Source organism: Mus musculus, chromosome X (genome assembly GCF_000001635.26).
Source record: "Mus musculus strain C57BL/6J chromosome X, GRCm38.p6 C57BL/6J".
NCBI lineage: Eukaryota > Metazoa > Chordata > Mammalia > Rodentia > Muridae > Mus > Mus musculus.
In genome coordinates, this window is record NC_000086.7 from 37,242,978 (window position 1) to 37,260,381 (window position 17,404).

The 17,404-nt window shown below is 42.0% G+C and overlaps 2 protein-coding genes across 3 annotated transcripts; both read left to right on the forward strand.

Moving 5' to 3' along the window:
• Positions 1-2,014: 2,014 nt before the first annotated feature.
• On the forward strand, positions 2,015-6,713 carry Rhox2a (reproductive homeobox 2A). Of its 2 annotated transcripts, NM_001310503.1 has the most exons (5): positions 2,015-2,109; positions 2,272-2,683; positions 4,199-4,244; positions 4,512-4,560; positions 6,484-6,713. In NM_001310503.1, exons 1-4 carry the CDS (start codon positions 2,043-2,045, stop codon positions 4,536-4,538), a joined length of 552 nt encoding a protein of 183 aa, NP_001297432.1. In that variant the 5' UTR covers positions 2,015-2,042; the 3' UTR covers positions 4,539-4,560; positions 6,484-6,713. The 2 variants fall into 2 exon arrangements, with proteins under 2 accessions (NP_001297432.1, NP_083479.1); NM_029203.2 differs by lacking the exon at positions 4,512-4,560.
• Positions 6,714-6,941: 228 nt separating this feature from the next.
• Rhox3a (reproductive homeobox 3A) lies at positions 6,942-16,001 on the forward strand. The gene is made up of 6 exons (NM_194063.3): positions 6,942-7,003; positions 11,558-11,706; positions 11,892-12,081; positions 12,332-12,701; positions 14,578-14,623; positions 15,771-16,001. The coding sequence occupies exons 3-6, from the start codon at positions 11,901-11,903 to the stop codon at positions 15,819-15,821; spliced, it is 648 nt and encodes a 215-aa protein (NP_918952.2). The 5' UTR covers positions 6,942-7,003; positions 11,558-11,706; positions 11,892-11,900; the 3' UTR covers positions 15,822-16,001.
• Positions 16,002-17,404: the final 1,403 nt, after the last annotated feature.

Sequence of the window (17,404 nt, forward strand, 5' to 3'; positions counted from 1 at the left end):
TGGTGTCTAGAATATACAAAGAACCTTAAAAACTAAATGGCAGGAAAACATGCACCCAGTTAAACATTTCAGCTTGAATTAGACAGGGAGTACTCACAAGGGCCCTGTGTATATGAATTCATCCCCTGTGACTACTTATAAAAGCCCTGCACAGAAAAAGGCTAGCCAAAACGCTAAGGCGAATAGGAGAAAGCCTTGGGAATGTCCATTCAAATGGTAAGGGTGACCATTGACTTCAGCTGGGGGAAGGAGAGTCACTTTGCTGCCATGGTAACATCATGAAGATGTTATGCATGCTCCAGTAATGGTCTTACATCAGTATACACACAGGCAGCAAAAAGGAGACTAAGTAGATGTTAAAAACATAAAATAGGAAGAGAGAAGTAGAGAGGAACAGGGCAGGGGTAATTGGAGCAAAGAAAATGTGAGGGTGTATTTGAGCTGCTGCATTATAAGCAAGGATGCAATGCTCAGACAGTAAAATTAGATAAAATGTAAATCAATTCGGCCGCTCACTGTATGACAGGATAGTAGATGAATGAGAATTGTTAAGCTGAAACGAATGCCCTATATTTTTTTTGACACATAAACTCATGTCTCAGGAAATTACCTTATTGAGACATAACCTTGTTAAAGAAAAACTTCTGTATACACTCAGTAACTAAAGATGGTTTGGAAAAGCTGAGCAGCCTGCCTCTCTCTGCCAGTGCTCACATTACAGGCACTGCGGCATTGAGCCTCCATGCTTGCTCCTTCAGTGCTCCAGGTAAACCATGGGTGGCTTTATACATGTTAGGTAAGACTCTGCAAACTGAGCTACATCTCCAGCAATAAACATATGTCGTCACTATTTTTCCAGACTGGAGAGATAAATTCTCCAGTACTTGACACTGACAAGAGCAATGCCAGGATTTAGAGCAAAGAGGAAAGAAAATCTAGGAAAGAGAAACATGTAGGCTTTGTTGTGAGGTAGTTATCAGAGCTGTCCAAGGAGAACTGCAGCACCAGGAGTCCACTCCAAACAAGGGACAGTGTGGAAAAATGATAGTGGTGCAGGGCCTTCTATTTGGGTGGATGAGGTGAAGAACTCTGTGTGTAGGATCAGGAACGGAGGCAACATTTGCAATATATATATATACATATACTCACACACACACATCCCCACACACATAATTGACCAGACCATGGGAAAATATGGCTGCCTTACGATGAGTCTGACTACATTCCAATGTAGGATCTGTTTGAATGACAGTTCCAGGACGTGTGTGTGTGTGTGTGTGTGTGTGTGTGTGTGTGTCCAAGACAAATGTGAGGAAGTTCAGCACAGGTAGGACAATTCTCACGGCTTTTACAAGCACTTATCAAAGCCTGAGAGTAATTCTAACTCCTCCCCAGAAACCCTGGCGAAGGTGAGTCCTCTGTGCTCTCTGTAGAGCCAGCAGGGCCTGCAATTCTGCCCAAGCTCCCGTAAAGGCCGTCCTGGAAGCAGGATACACTACGTGAACTTCACTTTCTGTGAAAGCCCTAAGGAAGAACCTCCCACATAGAATCATTAGCTTATATCCGGTCTCAGCCATGGATCAGGGATGCAATGTGGAGAAATAGACGAAGCGGTATTGTCCACACATTTCCGCAAGGCCTCCGGAGGTACAGAGGTATCTTTTCTTACTCCCCGCAAATGGGTTTCCTCAGTGAACTGCCATCTCTTCCTTAGGAAGTTAATTAAACAAGGCAGGAGGACTCAGCGAAGATGCAAAGTGGAAGCCCCTAATATACCTGACTTGCAAAGAGGAACCATCATTTCCTTCTAATAATTCCTGCTCTGTTAACCTTTCCACTGTCCTGAGTTTTGCAGCGTGGACTTCAGTCGCAGCAACAGGAGTACAACCAGAAGGCAGGACACACTACCATAATTGGATATATGCTAATATTGAAGATGGGGACCGGAGGTGTGGCGGCAGACCATTGGTGGCTTAGAAGCTCTACTTCCGGAATTGTTGGGGGGTGTAACAGTGAATAAGGACTTCCACGGCTTTACAGACATGGAGCGACAAAGCGTCAATTACAAGCTTGATGTGGGACCTGAGGAGGATGAGGAAAATGCGAATGGTCAGTGAGTTTAGGGAAGGGTGGGTTGACGATATCCACAAGGGGAGGAGCATCCCATATAGAATTGAACTGGAGCTGTGCGCCACAGGCTTTGGCCTGACTCCATGACACCTCCGCACCAGCCTAGGCCCTGAGGCCTGGTTTTTCGTTTCCCCACTTAAGGTGTAAAGACTCTGATGGTCTTGCTGGCTGGAGAGGGAAGAAATGAGGGAGAGAGTGGACGGGGCCTGCCTGGGTCGGGAGCCTCAGCAGCGGAAGGATACAGAGCAGGAGAAATAAGTGCAGGTGGGCCTGCTGCGCCAGTAGCCGACCTCATGGATAACAGCAACCAAGAGGACCTTGGTGCCACTGGCTGTGACCAGGAGAAGGAGAAGCAGCCAGAGGAGCCAGTCCCTGATTCCATGGGAGATTTGGAAAATGTAAAGCGTGTGTCCGGGCCGTGGTCCACTGTTAATCCTGTGAGAGTGTTGGTGCCCGAATTCCGCCACGGTTGGCAACAGAGCTTCAATGTGCTGCAACTACAAGAGCTGGAGAGCATCTTCCAGTGCAATCACTACATCAGCACTAAGGAGGCGTGAGTACATTGCCTAGCTTGCATCAGTTGGATGGGGGAATGAAGTTATGCACAGAGAGTTTCTCCTCCTTCCTGGTCCCCCTTTTGCCCACCTTTTATATTCAATTTTTTATTTTATTTTTGGATGTACTTTTTTTTAAGTCTCTCTCTCTCTCTCTCTGTGTGTGTGTGTGTGTTTGTGTGTGTATTTGTATGCACAGGCATGTTGTGCTGTGCTTGTGTGTGCATGTTAACAAGACTGCATATCTGGAGGCTAGAAGACAACTTGTGGGAGTTGTTTCTTGTTTGCATCCTGTGAGCCCTGGGTTTTGAACTCAGGCATGCAAGTTAGCACCTTTATCATCCAGCAACATTAGTGAATGCCAGGCCAGCTTCAGCTGCAGAATGAAAGGCTATCTTTAAGCTATTAAAATAAACAAATAAAGTCAACAAAGCAAAAACAAAACCAAACAAACCACCAGCAGCAGCAGGCTGAATGAGAACGAGGCAGTACATGTCTGTAAGCCCCGTTCTTGGCCGGTAGATCCCAAGTTCAAAGTTATCTCAATTATGTAATGAGCCCCATGCCAGGCCCTTTTCCATTAGGCCATTTGTGTTGTGATTGACAGCATACTCCACCACATTTTTTCTGTTTGGTTGGTTGGTTGGTTGTTCCCCGCAGGGGTGGAGGAGGTGTGTTCAGAGTCCCTCTTCTGATATTTGATCCAAGATCTCACTGTGTAAGACGGCTTCCCTGGAACTTGCAGGGAGCTTGGGCCTCATATTTCAATCATGTTTGGAATCCAGGAATGTGTGGTCAGTGTGGTGAGGTTTTCTAATACTCATTTCCTGTCTGCTGTGGCTTCTAATATTTCCTTACCCATAGTGGAAGATGGCTCAGCAGAAAAAGGCATTTACTATGAGACCCTGAGTGCCAATCTGAGGATACACACAGAAGATCACTCCCTCATGCTGTCCTCTTACATCCGCACGTGCAATAGGGACATGCACACACTAAATAATAAATTTAAAAAAGAAATGTGATATTTGATTTTTCTGGTAATAATCAATTGGAGTCCCTCATTCTTAACTGAATATTAAAAATTTTTGGATGCTTTCCATTAAGATTCTTAGTTGCAGTTTCCTTTTATCCTGACAGAACACTTTGTTTTTCCTGTTGGCATTTGTTTTGTAGTTTTTGTCATGTTTTCAGTTGTTTTGTTTGAGATAGCATCTCCTGTACCACTGTCGCCATTGTTAGGAACATTTCTTTTGAAGGTTTTACTGTCTTCATTAGTGCTTTAAAACTTGCTTATTACAGACATGCTTGGGTTTGCATATATCTATTAATACTAACTTGGCAATCAAATACTACCTGTATCATTTGCTCTAAGCACCTCAAAATTTTCAGGGTGAATATCAGAGAAAATATGACTTGAGACAAACCATTCAAAACAATGATAAAATATCCCTCTCCAATTTTATTCCACATATCCATAATTCTGAATGCTGAATGTCTTTTTATTTTACCTGTAGAAATCGCCTGGCAAGATCCATGGGAGTGAGTGAAGCCACAGTGCAGGTCAGTCCCCACACAAAAGCTGTTTGGTAGGACAGCCATTCTCAAACCTACTGCATCTATAGGTCCTTCTGGTTCTCTCAGTGCAATTGTGTTGCCTTTGATAACATGTCCAAACCATGTTTGAAAATTACATTTTTATGATTTATCTCTAGTTTTTTTTTACTATAAATAATTTTTATTTGTTTGCATTTTTTGCATGGCTAATGTTCCAGTTTGCTAGTAGAGTGGGTTTACACAGTTGAAGAGATAAACTTCCTTTGATTACAGGTGGACAAATCAAACAGAAAGGAATAAGAGTGTATAATGTTACATACATGTGAGTATCAGAGAGACTTTCTGTAGCCTTGAAACATGGAACAGAACCAGGAGTAAATCATCCCCAAAAGGAAATTTAATTGAGATGAATAAATATAAAAAGGAGGGAGAACGGGAGGGGGTGGGGAGAAAATACTTAAAAATAAATAAGGTAGTGAGGTATTTCTAAGTGGGAATACAGAAAAGAAAGTGTCAGATTTAATGTTACACATCACATACTGTGGATGATGTCGGATTTACTGCTTAGTGTCCATATCTCTAGTTTTTTTAAATGTATGTTTGGGAGCGTGTGTATGTGTCGCACGGTCATGCCATATGTGTGTGGTTGATCCAGGAAACCAGCAGAGGGCATATATTTCACATATACGGAAGAACAAGTATTTATAAGCAGCACAAATGGTCCTAGGAGCTAAACTCAATTCCTCTACAAGACCAACAAGCAGGAACCACTAGAACATCACTCTAAACCAACGAATATGGCTTTCGAGATTCGTGGGTATTGTGGGTAGAAAATGGAATAAGAAAGCCCTACTCCTAAAGATTGGCTCATTTCCTGGACACACAAACTTCCTAAGGAACAAAGAAGTGTACCAAGCGTATTTTCACTAAGTACATATTTATATATCACATACATGTATCCTGTGGGTAAATCATTATATGCATTATAACTTAGAAAATGTTACACCTTATGTGTAAAATAGTTGTATTCTGTATAGATGTGTAGGACTTATATACGTATATGCACATTAAAAACTATATGTGTGTGTATATATATGTATATAACCATATATAAATATATTGTCAGGCTAGTATGCTTTGGTGTATATGTGTGTATGTGTGATTTGTTTCTGGGAGACAGTTTCTCTGTGTAGCCCTCCCTGTCCTGAACTCACTCTGTAGACTAGGCAGGCCTCAAAATCACAGAGATCCTCCTGCCTGTGCCTCCCTAGTGCTTAAATTGAATATTTGTGCCACAATGACCTGGCCAAGCCTAGTGTTCTGGGGAGTAACACTATTAGTGTGACATATGAATTATGCAAATTGGTATAGCTAGAGCATCCCTGAAACTATTCATAAAAATATTCATAAAGTATATCCTTACAGTCAGAATAGGGGGGAGGTAATAATTACAGGTCAAATCCACATAACTAATTAAAATTTAGCTATACAGAGACTTATGGAAATGGAGAAGATGGCAAATCAAAATACCCAACTTGCTGGTTTTGTTAGTTCTTTGATCTCCTTGTATGTGTTTTGACCATATTTATCCTGTTCCCCATGAAACTTTGTGTCCCCTAATTTTAATAATCCATCAAGACCAATTTGTGCTGCTCAAATACATACATACACACATATGTGTGTGTGTGTGTGTGTGTGTGTGTGTGTGTGAGTGTGTGTATACACCCTGATGTACCAAGAAATCACTGTTTCCTTGTGATCATACACAGCCTCTTTCCATCCTTTTTCCCAAATGATCTCTGAGCCTTGGGAGGAGGACACGTGGTGTGTATGTTCTACTTGGGGATGAGACTTCTTCAATCTCTTGTTTTCTATGCTTTGATCAGTAGAAGATCTCTATGTCGATCACTACTCAAAGTAGAAGTTTCTCTGATGAGAGCTGAGAACTGCAATAATTAGAATGATACAACATTAGTTGTCAGTTTAATGCTATGCTGACATGGCAGAGTAATAGGAAGAGGGTCTTCCCCTAGGATTTGTCTAGGTTAAGTTTCTTAGCCCTAATAATGGTGCCAGGTCCAGTTTTCAACGTGTGGAGTAGACCTGAATTCAATTGAAAAACTAGTTGATTACTACAAATAGGAAACGAATACTGTAGATTCTTTCTGGTTTTTATTAAGTACTTCAACTATAATACTAGTGGTTTACTCTTGTCTACCAATTCTTTTTTTCACAATGACTGTAGGAATGGTTTTTGAAGAGGAGAGAGAAATACAGGAGTTATAAGAGGCTGTAAAGGCTCAGAGGTCCTCTTCCTGCATTCCGGAGCATCTCTCTGTGAAGGCTGTGGAGAAGCCCCAGGCAGCCACCCATGCTCAAGTCACTGTAGACAGACGATGTTGTGCCGCCAAAGCCCTGTTACAACACAGTTATCTCCTCAATACTTGTATTTGCAATAAAGAGCTGAATTCTCAATACATTTGTTTTGTGCTTCTTCTGAGATTGTTAAGATACATGTCTCATATCAGGGAAATGCCATTTAAACACGAGAAGATCTGTTTCAAGGAGGTAACATCTGTGCATCCCAGTCAGTAAGCCCTGTGGATTACAGCGACTTTCCAACATCCATAGTAGCTGTACCCTGACACAAGTGCTCTTTTTTGGCAACCCCTCTTACTGTTCTCACCATGACTCTTATTCCAGGCAAATTTACAAGAGAGATGATGCAGGACCCAAGGAGAAACAGCAGTCTCTTCCAAACTCAGGTGATGCATGCCACCCTGGCCCCTTCTCAAGATTTCATTCCAGCCCTGAACTCTGACAGAACCTTCATTTGAGAGAACCCACAGGGTTCACAGGACACAAGCAATGATGTAGGAAGTACATTCCTCCCAATTATTTTCCTTGCCTTCATTTTTTTCTGTGAACCTTTGGGGCCATATGTGGCATGAGACAACAGTTAATTCTGTCATAGGTCTTAGGTTTAGCTTCCACCATCATGCTGTTATTACACACTTAGTCCCTCAGCCCTTGCATTTCCAACAAAGAGCTGAGTTCTCAATATATCTGTATCAAGTGTCTTCTGAGACCTTTAAGGAATATGTCTAAATTACCAAGGCAATGTCATTTAATCAGACAAGGCAGATGTGACTTTTCTTGGTTCTGATAGTTCAGAGGATCTCCACTTTCCTTGCAAATATTTCATTCTCTTCCATTCATTTAAAAAATTCGATTAAATGTTTTAAATGAAAATGAAGAAAAGCTATCATGCAGTGGTACAGACAGTGGAGTCCTTCCATAGGGAAGTGAGGGTAGACACAACAAGTGCTGAGCACCATGGCCAGGAGCTGTAATCACAGCACTTCAGAAGTGGACTTTTGAATGAAGTGGCCCTCGTTGGCCACACAGCAAGTTCAAGAACAGCCTGCATGCACTAAATGAGGCCTCCATCTCACTTTTAAATGTGGGGCTGGGAAATGGTTCAGTAGGGAAAGTGACTGCCAGCCAGCAGGAAGACATGATTGTGACCCCCAACATAAATGTAAAACAGTAGCCAACATTTCAGTCTGGATACTGAGACAGAGAAAGGTGGCTTCAAAGAGGGTGCTGGTCATCCTGCCGAGTTATAACTGTGGGTTGAGGTTTAGAGACATAATGGGATCCAGAAGAGGCTAACCTAGGGATGGCTAGAGAGATGTCTCTGCAGTAAGAGTACATGCTGCTCTTGCACAGGGTCTAAGCTTGAATCCCAACACACACAACATATAGTCAAAATGGCATGTAACTCAAGCTCTATGTGATCTGACACTCTTCTGGCTTTTACAGCCATCCAGACATATGTGCACAAACCACCATCAGGCACACATATATGTACATCATTGATAAATGAAAATCAAGGGTCTGGAGAGTATGTACTTGTCTTCCAGAGGACTCAGATAGACTCCTGTCGACCTCCTGCACCAGGAGGCTCACAACCATCTCTCACTTCAGCTCCAAGAAACACAACAGTCTGCCTTGTAGGCATCTGTACATATACACACACACACACACACACACACACACACACACACACACACGCACGCACGCACGCACGCACACGCACACGCACACGCACACACTTGCTGTTAAAGTAACAAAAATAAATTTTAAAAAACTTACAATAATATGCAAAGTGCTAGAGGTTGTCGCTCAATGTTGACCTCTGCCCAGACTTGTGAACAGATGGGTTCCCATCTTGAAAATACATGTGTAAACACATGGACAGACTACACATGCATAGGGTGAAAATTGTTTTAAGTAAAAGAGAGAATTCAGTCATGTATTTGGATTGAGACACTAAACTTTTAATACTTCCACTATAAATGTTGTAAAAAAAAAAGGTTAATGGAATTTATAACAAAGGAATTAGAGGAACTCAAGAGAAAAGTGTTGACAAAGGATATCAAACTGTTTTCCATATAACAAATAAACATTCACAAGAAATATAAAAAAATAAAAATTCTATAAATAAAAAATAACATAAGGACTGATGAGGTAGCTGTGAACATAAAATATTTTGCCAGCAGTTCTAATGACCCGATTTCCATACCCAGGACCCACATAATGGAAGGAGAGAAAGTTGTCCTATGATATCCACATAGGAAGCACTGGTCCCTTCCCCTCAGCAATAAATAAATGAATTAAAAGTATATATCCTAACAGCATTATTTATAAAGCAATGACAAATAACTATATTGAATAAAAATCACTGCAGCAGCCAATAAGAGAACTGGGTAGTCTTGAAGATGGGTCAGTTGAGAGTACTCAGTCTGAGAAATGGAAATAAGAGAAGAGGGTAGTCTTGAAGATGGGTCAGTTGAGAGTACTCAGTCTGAGAAATGGAAATAAGAGAAGAGGGTAGTCTAGAAGATGGGTCAGTTGAGAGTACTCAGTCTGAGGAATGAAGAAGAAGATATTGAAAGTACTGGGAAGTGTGGGATTGGATGGGTAGGGAGAGTGGGCAAAAGTACCTTAGGAAAAGAAAAATGTAGGGGTTAACAGGATGCATCCATGGGTAAAGATGTTTGCATCCAAGATTGGTGTCCTGAGTTTGGTGCCCAGGTTCCTCACAGTAAGACAGAACTGATTCCCACAGGTTGTCCTATGGTTTGTGGGTATGTGCCATGGCATACATCCCATAATACAAGGAAATAAAATATAAATTTTAAAAGAAAAATTGTGAGAACCCCTGAGTACAATGCCCAAGAATTAGAAGGTCTAGAGGAAGGGGGGAAATGAAGACTTGGAGAAATAATGGCAAAATGTGTAAATACTGCAAATCCTACACCATTAGCCAAGGAAAAAGCCTAACCTCATTAAAGCACCCTAAACTGAGATTGACACCAAGACTCTCCTGCTCCTGATAAAGAAAAGGATTGCTTGACAACAGCAGCAAAGAAGAAGCGCCTTATGCAAAGACACGTAAATATAAGGAAGAGCACCCTCGTGAACATGGGGGGCAGCAAGTACTGAGACCAGCATATTTAAGGCAGTGAAAGGAGCCTTGAAAGCCCCGTGGATGGATATTTCTAGATGTGACCAGAACAATTATTCAAAAAGGACAGAGGATGGTAACAATTGCCATTATCCCAGAGACCAGGAGGAACAGATTAACATTCTGGAGATGCCTACCGAACACTGTCTCAAAAATATTTTTTAAAGAAGGGACATAGAATAACAATATGAAGTGAGAGATGGGCAGTTGTAAAATGATATAGATTGCAATATATTATTTTAATAATGTATAATAAAAATAGAGCATCCCAAGGAAAGGGAAACTCACCATAATAAAGCACAATAGATAAAGTGGGTGTTCTAACCCCAAGCAGCAATATACATATTGTTTACAAACATACAGGGAATATTCTCCACATAGATGATATAATAAGTGAAAACAACACTTGTCAGTAAATTTTAAAAATTAAAGCAGGCTCCATGCACATTTCATAACTGTAGATTCCAGAATCATAAACGGGGAAAGAAATGGTTGTCTTTATTTAGAAAGAGTGTCATTTTCTATTTTTAGATGCGGTCATATGTCCCTCTCTGAACACAAACTCACTCTGTACACTAGCATGGCTCTGGCATCTACCTCCTCACAGGACAGCATTACAATGCAGTTCAGAGATCATGTGACTTTAAGCATGCTGGGTAAGGACAATGCAAACTGAGCTACAGCCCTAGCCCTGAAATGTATGTCTTTACTGTTTTGACTAGACTAGGTCTAGAAAAAAACAATTCTCCTGTGCTTGACACAAGCAATGATGGGATTCAGAGCAAAGAGAGCAGAAAAACTAGGAAAGAGACACATGTAGGCTTCGTTGTGAGGTAGTTATCAGAGCTGTGAGCTAAGTCTTACTCAAGGAAAACTCCAGGACTCCAGGATATTCCCACCCTACACTAGGGACAGTGTGGAAACATGATAGTGGTGCAGGGCCTTCTATTTTAAGAGTGAGCAGAACATGTTGGGAAAATGTGGCTGCATTGGGACGAGTCTGAGCACATACCAACACAGGGTCTGCTTGACAGACAGTCCTGGGATAGAGACCCAGGTATAAAAACATGTTTTCTCAGAGTTCTGTGTGTGTGTGTGTGTGTGTGTGTGTGTGTGTGTGTGCCTCCAAGACAAATGTGACAAAGCTCAGCACAGGTATGACAAGTCTCATAGCTTTTACCAGTACTCACCAAAACTTGACAGTGCTACTAACCTACCGGAATCCCTGCACCACAAGCCCTGTTGAAGTTGAGCCCTCTGATCGTTCTTCTGAGCCAGCAGGACCAGCAAGTCTACCCAAGCTCCTGTAAAGGCAGAGCATGGAAGCAAAACTAGCTCTGTGTTAGCTACCCTCCTCTTTACCTGGTGGCCTGCTTAGAGTTTCAGAGGGTGAATCCACAATCATGATGGCAGGAAGCATGGCAGCAGGTAGGCAGGCATGGCACTAGAGGAGTAGCTGGGAGCTTGTATCTTCTTCACCAACAGGCTCTCAAGAGAGGGGACATGTATTAATTTGGAATGGTGTGGGCCTTTGAAACCTGAAAGCCCACGCCTAACAATAAGCCTCTTCCCACAAAGCCAGACCTCCTCTAACAAGGCTATAGCCCCCAGTCCTTTCCAAGTACTTCTACCAACTGGAGACCTAGAATTCAAATATATGTGTCTATAGGCAGTCATTCTCATTCAAACCACCACAGGATCTAAGTTCACTTTCTGTGACAGCCCAAAGGAACAGGCCTCCTAGATAATCACATTGATGTAACTTCTTTTCTCTGCCACCTACCAGGGAATCAATGTGGAGCACTAGACCAAGAGGTAGTTCTACAAACATTTTCCTCAAGGGCTCCAGAGTTACTGGGAGATATTTTCTTGCTCCCCACAACTTGGCTTCTACAGTTGACCACCATCCCCTCGGTAGGAAGAAAATTCAATAAGGTCAGAGAAGTCAGCTGAGATGCAGCTTCAAAGGTTATTTCTGCATCTCTACTTCCCCGAGGTTTGTGTCCTCCCTGAAAACATACCCTGCTCATCCCAGCAACAAACTCCTCTCACCAGGGCACCTCAGGGTGAGCACCTAATGGTCCTCATTATAGCACTTCTGGGCACCTACCTCACCATAGCAACAGGTGATGAGCATGAAGCCAGAACGTTCCATCTCTAACTGGATACATAGTAATGTGGAACGGGCTGGAAGAAATCTCTTCCAGGTCAACGGTCACCGCTCTGCTCTATTACCGGAACTACCTCAGGATTACCACAGAGCTTCAAGGTCAGTCAACGGATGTGAGACTAAAATGGACAGCACCCAAGGTATGGACTGTTACAACATCAAGTACTTGTTCATTCGGGTAGTATATGAGGGTGAGGGTACAGGAGATGGTCAGTACGTAGCTGGAATGGTCAGTAGGTAGGTGGAATGGTGATATAACTATCTCCCTGAGAGACATGGAGGTGGCTCGGGAGGCATGATGGGAATGGCGCCATGGGCAGCTGTCATCTCTGCGACTTGCTGCCTACTTTTGGCGGCAAGGTTGACTTTTCTCTATTTTCCCACCTCCAGGTACCAAGGTTTTGCCGGCTGAAGAGGGAAAAAATGAAGAAGATGGAGGACAGGTGGAGTCGGCATTGGGAGCCACAGCCGCAAGGGGTAGAGGAAAAGAAGCATTAAATGGAGAGAGTCCCGCCGCTGCTGGCACTGCAGGCCTTGTAGAGGAAGACAGGAACAAGGAAGATGGTGGCACCAAGGGAGGTGAGAAGAATGAGCAGGAAGTGAGGGAGCAGATTCCTGAGCATGTTGAAGGAGAGAGTGACCAGGCTGAAGCGCCAAGGCAGGTGCCACGACGTCGATTGCACCATAGATTCACCCAGTGGCAGCTGGACGAACTGGAGAGAATTTTCCGGATGAATTATTTTCTCAGTCTAGAAGCAAGGTGAGGAGATTGCCTGGCCTTTTCTCCTACTTGATGGGAGCAAGTGCTGTTCCGAGGTGACCATTAACCTCCTCCCTGCTCCCCCACAGAGCCTCGTTTTTGAATTTATATTTTAAATACAGACCTTCATTTATTTGGTGGGGGTGGGCATGTGGCGGGTCGGTGGATTTGCATGTGTGTGAGTATATGCACCACCTGGCACATGAGGAGGCAAGAGGACACTTACAGCGTTTAGTTTTATAATCCATCATGTGGGTACAAGACATCAAACTGAGAACATCAGGGCTATCCGGAAAGCACAGGGACCCACTTAGCCATCTTGTCAGTCCCCACAAACTCTTGCCTCTTGAAATCCTAATCACCTGGGAAATTCAGACTGCCAGATCCAGTGTCCTCCACTATGGTTCCGAGGTAGGGGTAAGAGTCATACAAAATGACCTTGAAGTTATTTTCATACAGTATTCACATGAGTCCAAGTACAAAACTTCAGTCCATGTCTCCTACAGTAGTTATGTTCTTTTAAAAGAGATATGCAAGGCTGAGCTATGGTTGCCATACTACAGAGGGGTATCCTGCTGTTCTTAAAGTTTTTGATATATCTGTACATCATGTATTTTTCCTTTAAGTGTTTTATAATTAGAAACTCACTGACAAATTTCTCTCCTTACCGACCACCTCCAAGATCTCTCTAGGAATCCCTTCCTGGTCTGGCACTCACATTATAGCAGCAGACTGATCTCAAACTCACAGAGATCCTCCCACCTTTGCCTCTCAAGTGCTGGGACAACATGCTCCACCAAGCCTGGCTCCCAACATTCTCCTAGTTTTTTTATCTTTGCTTCCCCCCCCCCCAAACTGCCCACAGAAAATGGTCCACAAAACCAGGACTTAATATTGAGCATGTGTAAGAGCTTTTGTGCTGAGATCTAAGGCATGTTCAGCTTAGCTGGGTTTCCCTTTCTGTTTATTCTTGTCTGCTCACTCTGTAGTCCAGGCTCACCTGGAACTCACAGGGACCCATTTCTGAATTTCCATCCTCTGTCATTCTGGGAATCCAAGAAGCATTTGCCAGTACTATGGAGGGTTGTTTTTCTTGTTCTTTGATTCTTTTGTGGATTTGTTTGATTGTTTCTTTTCTGTCTGAAGTGCTTTTGATATTTTCTTGCCCAAGGCTTGTGAGATTATGGTTCAGTGGGTAAAAGTACTTGCCACCAACCTGGAGAACCAGAGTTTTGTCCCCAGTATCCACATCCATATGATAGAAAAAGGAAACTAACTTCCAGTAGGTGCCCTCTAACATCTACATGTTCACTAGGGCATAGGAGTGTGTGTGTATGTGTGTATAAACACCCCCAAAGAGTAATTCAAAGAAATGTAGCATTTCATTTCCCCCAACACTCTGTACATTAGAAGTCCTCTTATACTAATGGCACATTAGAAATTTTCCTGTCCTCCCTATTAATCCATCTTCTTTTGAGTTTAACCTTCTGTCCTGACAAAGGGCCTCTCACAGCATTCCTGTGTGAATTTGCTTTGCAACTATTGCTCTGTTTGCTTTTCTCTTGTTTTTAGAGGCAGGGTCTCATACACCACCACAGAGAGTATTGACAGCATTTCCTTAAGGTTGTTGACGCCTGTGTTGTGGCTTTTAATAATGCTTTCTAGGGGCATGAGTGGGTGCTCATGTGTATGAACGGTCCATTAATAATAAATAAAATTACATATAGAATTTGTTTAAATCTTCAAATCCTTCCAGATAAATGTCAAAGAAGTTGGGGAATGAGACCAACATTTTAAAGCAAATATATAAGATGATTCACATTTTTTTCTTTCATGTATATCGGTAAATACTGAACATCTATCATTTTACCCTCAGAAAACAACTGGCCCGATGGATGGGTGTGAATGAAGCCATAGTGAAGGTCAGTAAACCAAAGAAAGACGTTTGGCAGGACAGCCAGTTTACAACTTGCCTTATGTCTTGGCCGCATTCATCTTATCCATGAAATTGTTAACATAAAACTGTTTCAGAGTATTTTTCAAGATTGTTTTATTTTTACTACGTGTATGTCTCTGTGTATAAAATATGTGGCCAAGTGCCAAAAAATCCAGAGGAGGACATTTATTCCCTGACGCTGGATTTACAAAATCCAGAGGAGGACACTTATTCCCTGAAGCTGGATTTAGAGGTCATCTTGATGCACCCAGCTCAGACACTGGGAAGCAAACTCTGGCCCATGTGCAGGAGCAGCAAGGACTCTTAGCCACTGAGCTGTCTCTGCTGTCTACACCAAGTTACTTTTCAGGTCTAAAGTCTTTGTGAGTAGACATGGAATAAGGAAGCCTCACCATGCACAAAGGGCATACTTCAAAATGGAACGTGACTTCCTAAACAAATAAAGAAGAGCACTGAACGACTTTCATTTCTTAGACACATACCTATTACACATACATGTACTCTGTAGGTAAATTATAAATACAGATGTCTTAACTTATAACACAGGTATTTAGTAGAGATGATTACATTAATTATGTATACATATACAGACATACATACATAACTATGTGCAATTCCTTGCAATGCTGGTGTTTTAAGGTAGAGTTACTCTGTGACATCATACTGAAGTTAGGAGCTGCACAATCATAATCTATCTCAAATGCTCAAAATCAAACATAAATTTTATCCTTGCAGAAGGAATATTAGTTAGGCCATAGCTGAAAGGCTGAACCCAGCACTCATAAAGCTGATGAATAGGCTGGTGCATCTGCCTGAAAATGCTGCTCACTTGCTAAAATGTGAATTCAGTAGAGAGGGAAACAAGGTGAGCAACCTTTGAATACTTTTCTGGGACTATTTTGCAGTGCTGCTGTGGAAAGCAGGGTCTACAACATTCTAGGCAAGCGCTGAACAGCTTGCTAACCCTTTAGTCCCTCAGAAAATTAGAAAGAAGGGTTAGACACCAGGTTAAAGTAACACTGATATATGAACTTACATGGTATGTTTTTTTTTCAATTATGGTCCTAAAAGTTTGCTTCTCTGAACCAATTCCTTCTTCTCACTCATTGTAGAGATGGTTTCAGAAGAGGAGAGAACAATACAGGTGGTATAAGAGGCTATAAGGTCTCAGAAGTTCTCCTCCTGCTTCTCAGAACATCTTTCCTGAAGACTGTGGAGGAACCCTGCAGTGCCACTATCGCCAAGGCAACATAGAGAGAGGAATTGCTTTCGTCTCCTAACGATATGTTATTAAACTCTTATATCTGAAGCGATTATATTTCAATAACAATATGAATTTTCAATATAATTGTCCCATGTGCCTTTTGATTTAGTATAACATATATTTATAAGCTCTGTTTTTTCCATATTGTAACTTTTAAAATAGTTCCTGGTAAACACTTACAACTTAAAATTCAAGAACACAACTTTGTTCATGTTCTGGTCATGGTAATTCTGAAACACTCTACCTACATTGATGTGCCAGCAGTATACCAGCTGAAGAATGCTGGCCCTCACCATCAGGATCATGGCCCCCAGTTCAGAGATCAACATGTTCGAACTCAAATAATTTTTCCAGAAGAAGTATGGAATCTCTCATTCACGAGCCTTTCACGATGAAAAAAAAAAAAAAACAAAACTATGAAAAAATCCTGGTGGCTGTGTGGTACAAATTAGAAGTCCCTGCTGCTCTGTAAGATTATGAGGAGAACATCTCCTAGCTGCTCTTTTCCTTCTATCACCATAGGCTTAGTAGTAAAGTTGCTTTAGCACAGAAGTCCAATTATCTCCTTGAAATAGTATAGCGTATCAATACATTTTACATCATACCTCAGTAAAATAGAGAAATTCTTGTTGTGTTAATTATGTTTATTCTAAATTATAAATCCCTATAAGCAAGTCACTTTGGTGATAATATTCCTGAGAGACTACTTTACATGGACTAAAATAAATCCGTTTCATAAAACAACAATCCAAGAACACCGAGTGTACATCACTGTATTCACCCTATGGCACTGTGTGCCTGAGATCTTCCAGAGTCATGGAAGATTCAGAGATGCAAATTTCCCAGAGACCATAGTTGCCAATGAGTTCATTACAGATGCAGAAGCTGACACTCTCCCCATCTTCTGTGGGGCTGGAATTCATGATTAGCTGCCCTGTCAAACTCAGACCCCAGCTGGTTGCACCTTCTGCCATGCTTTACCCCTCACTCCTCATCCTGGAAATACGGGCTGGTCATTCACAGAGATGCAAGAGAGGCATCTTTCACTTAAGGGAGCCGAGAGAGGCATGGGATGATGTTTTCTCTCAGGACCTAGAGTACATAGATAAAATATAAGAAGCCAGCAGAAAGCCTCAATTTCAAAATTGATTTTTGTGATAAGTACAAAGGATGTATTTTCATAGATCGTTTCTGGAGTTCTTACTAGAAAACAAGAACCAGAAACAACAAATTGAGCTGGAAAAGAAACTCTGCAGGGTGCATCAAAGCCAAAAGAGAATAAAAGGAATTCTCATATAAAGAGGAAAAAGTCCATTAGAACAACACCAGAGTCCTCAGTGGAAACTCGGAAATCCTGAAGACTCTGGCGCAATGTTCTAAAGGATGGCAACTGCCAGTCTAGACTACTATACCCAGCAAAACTATACACCAAAATTGTAAAAGAAAGAAAAAAGGTCTTGTTACATGCATGGTAGAATTCAT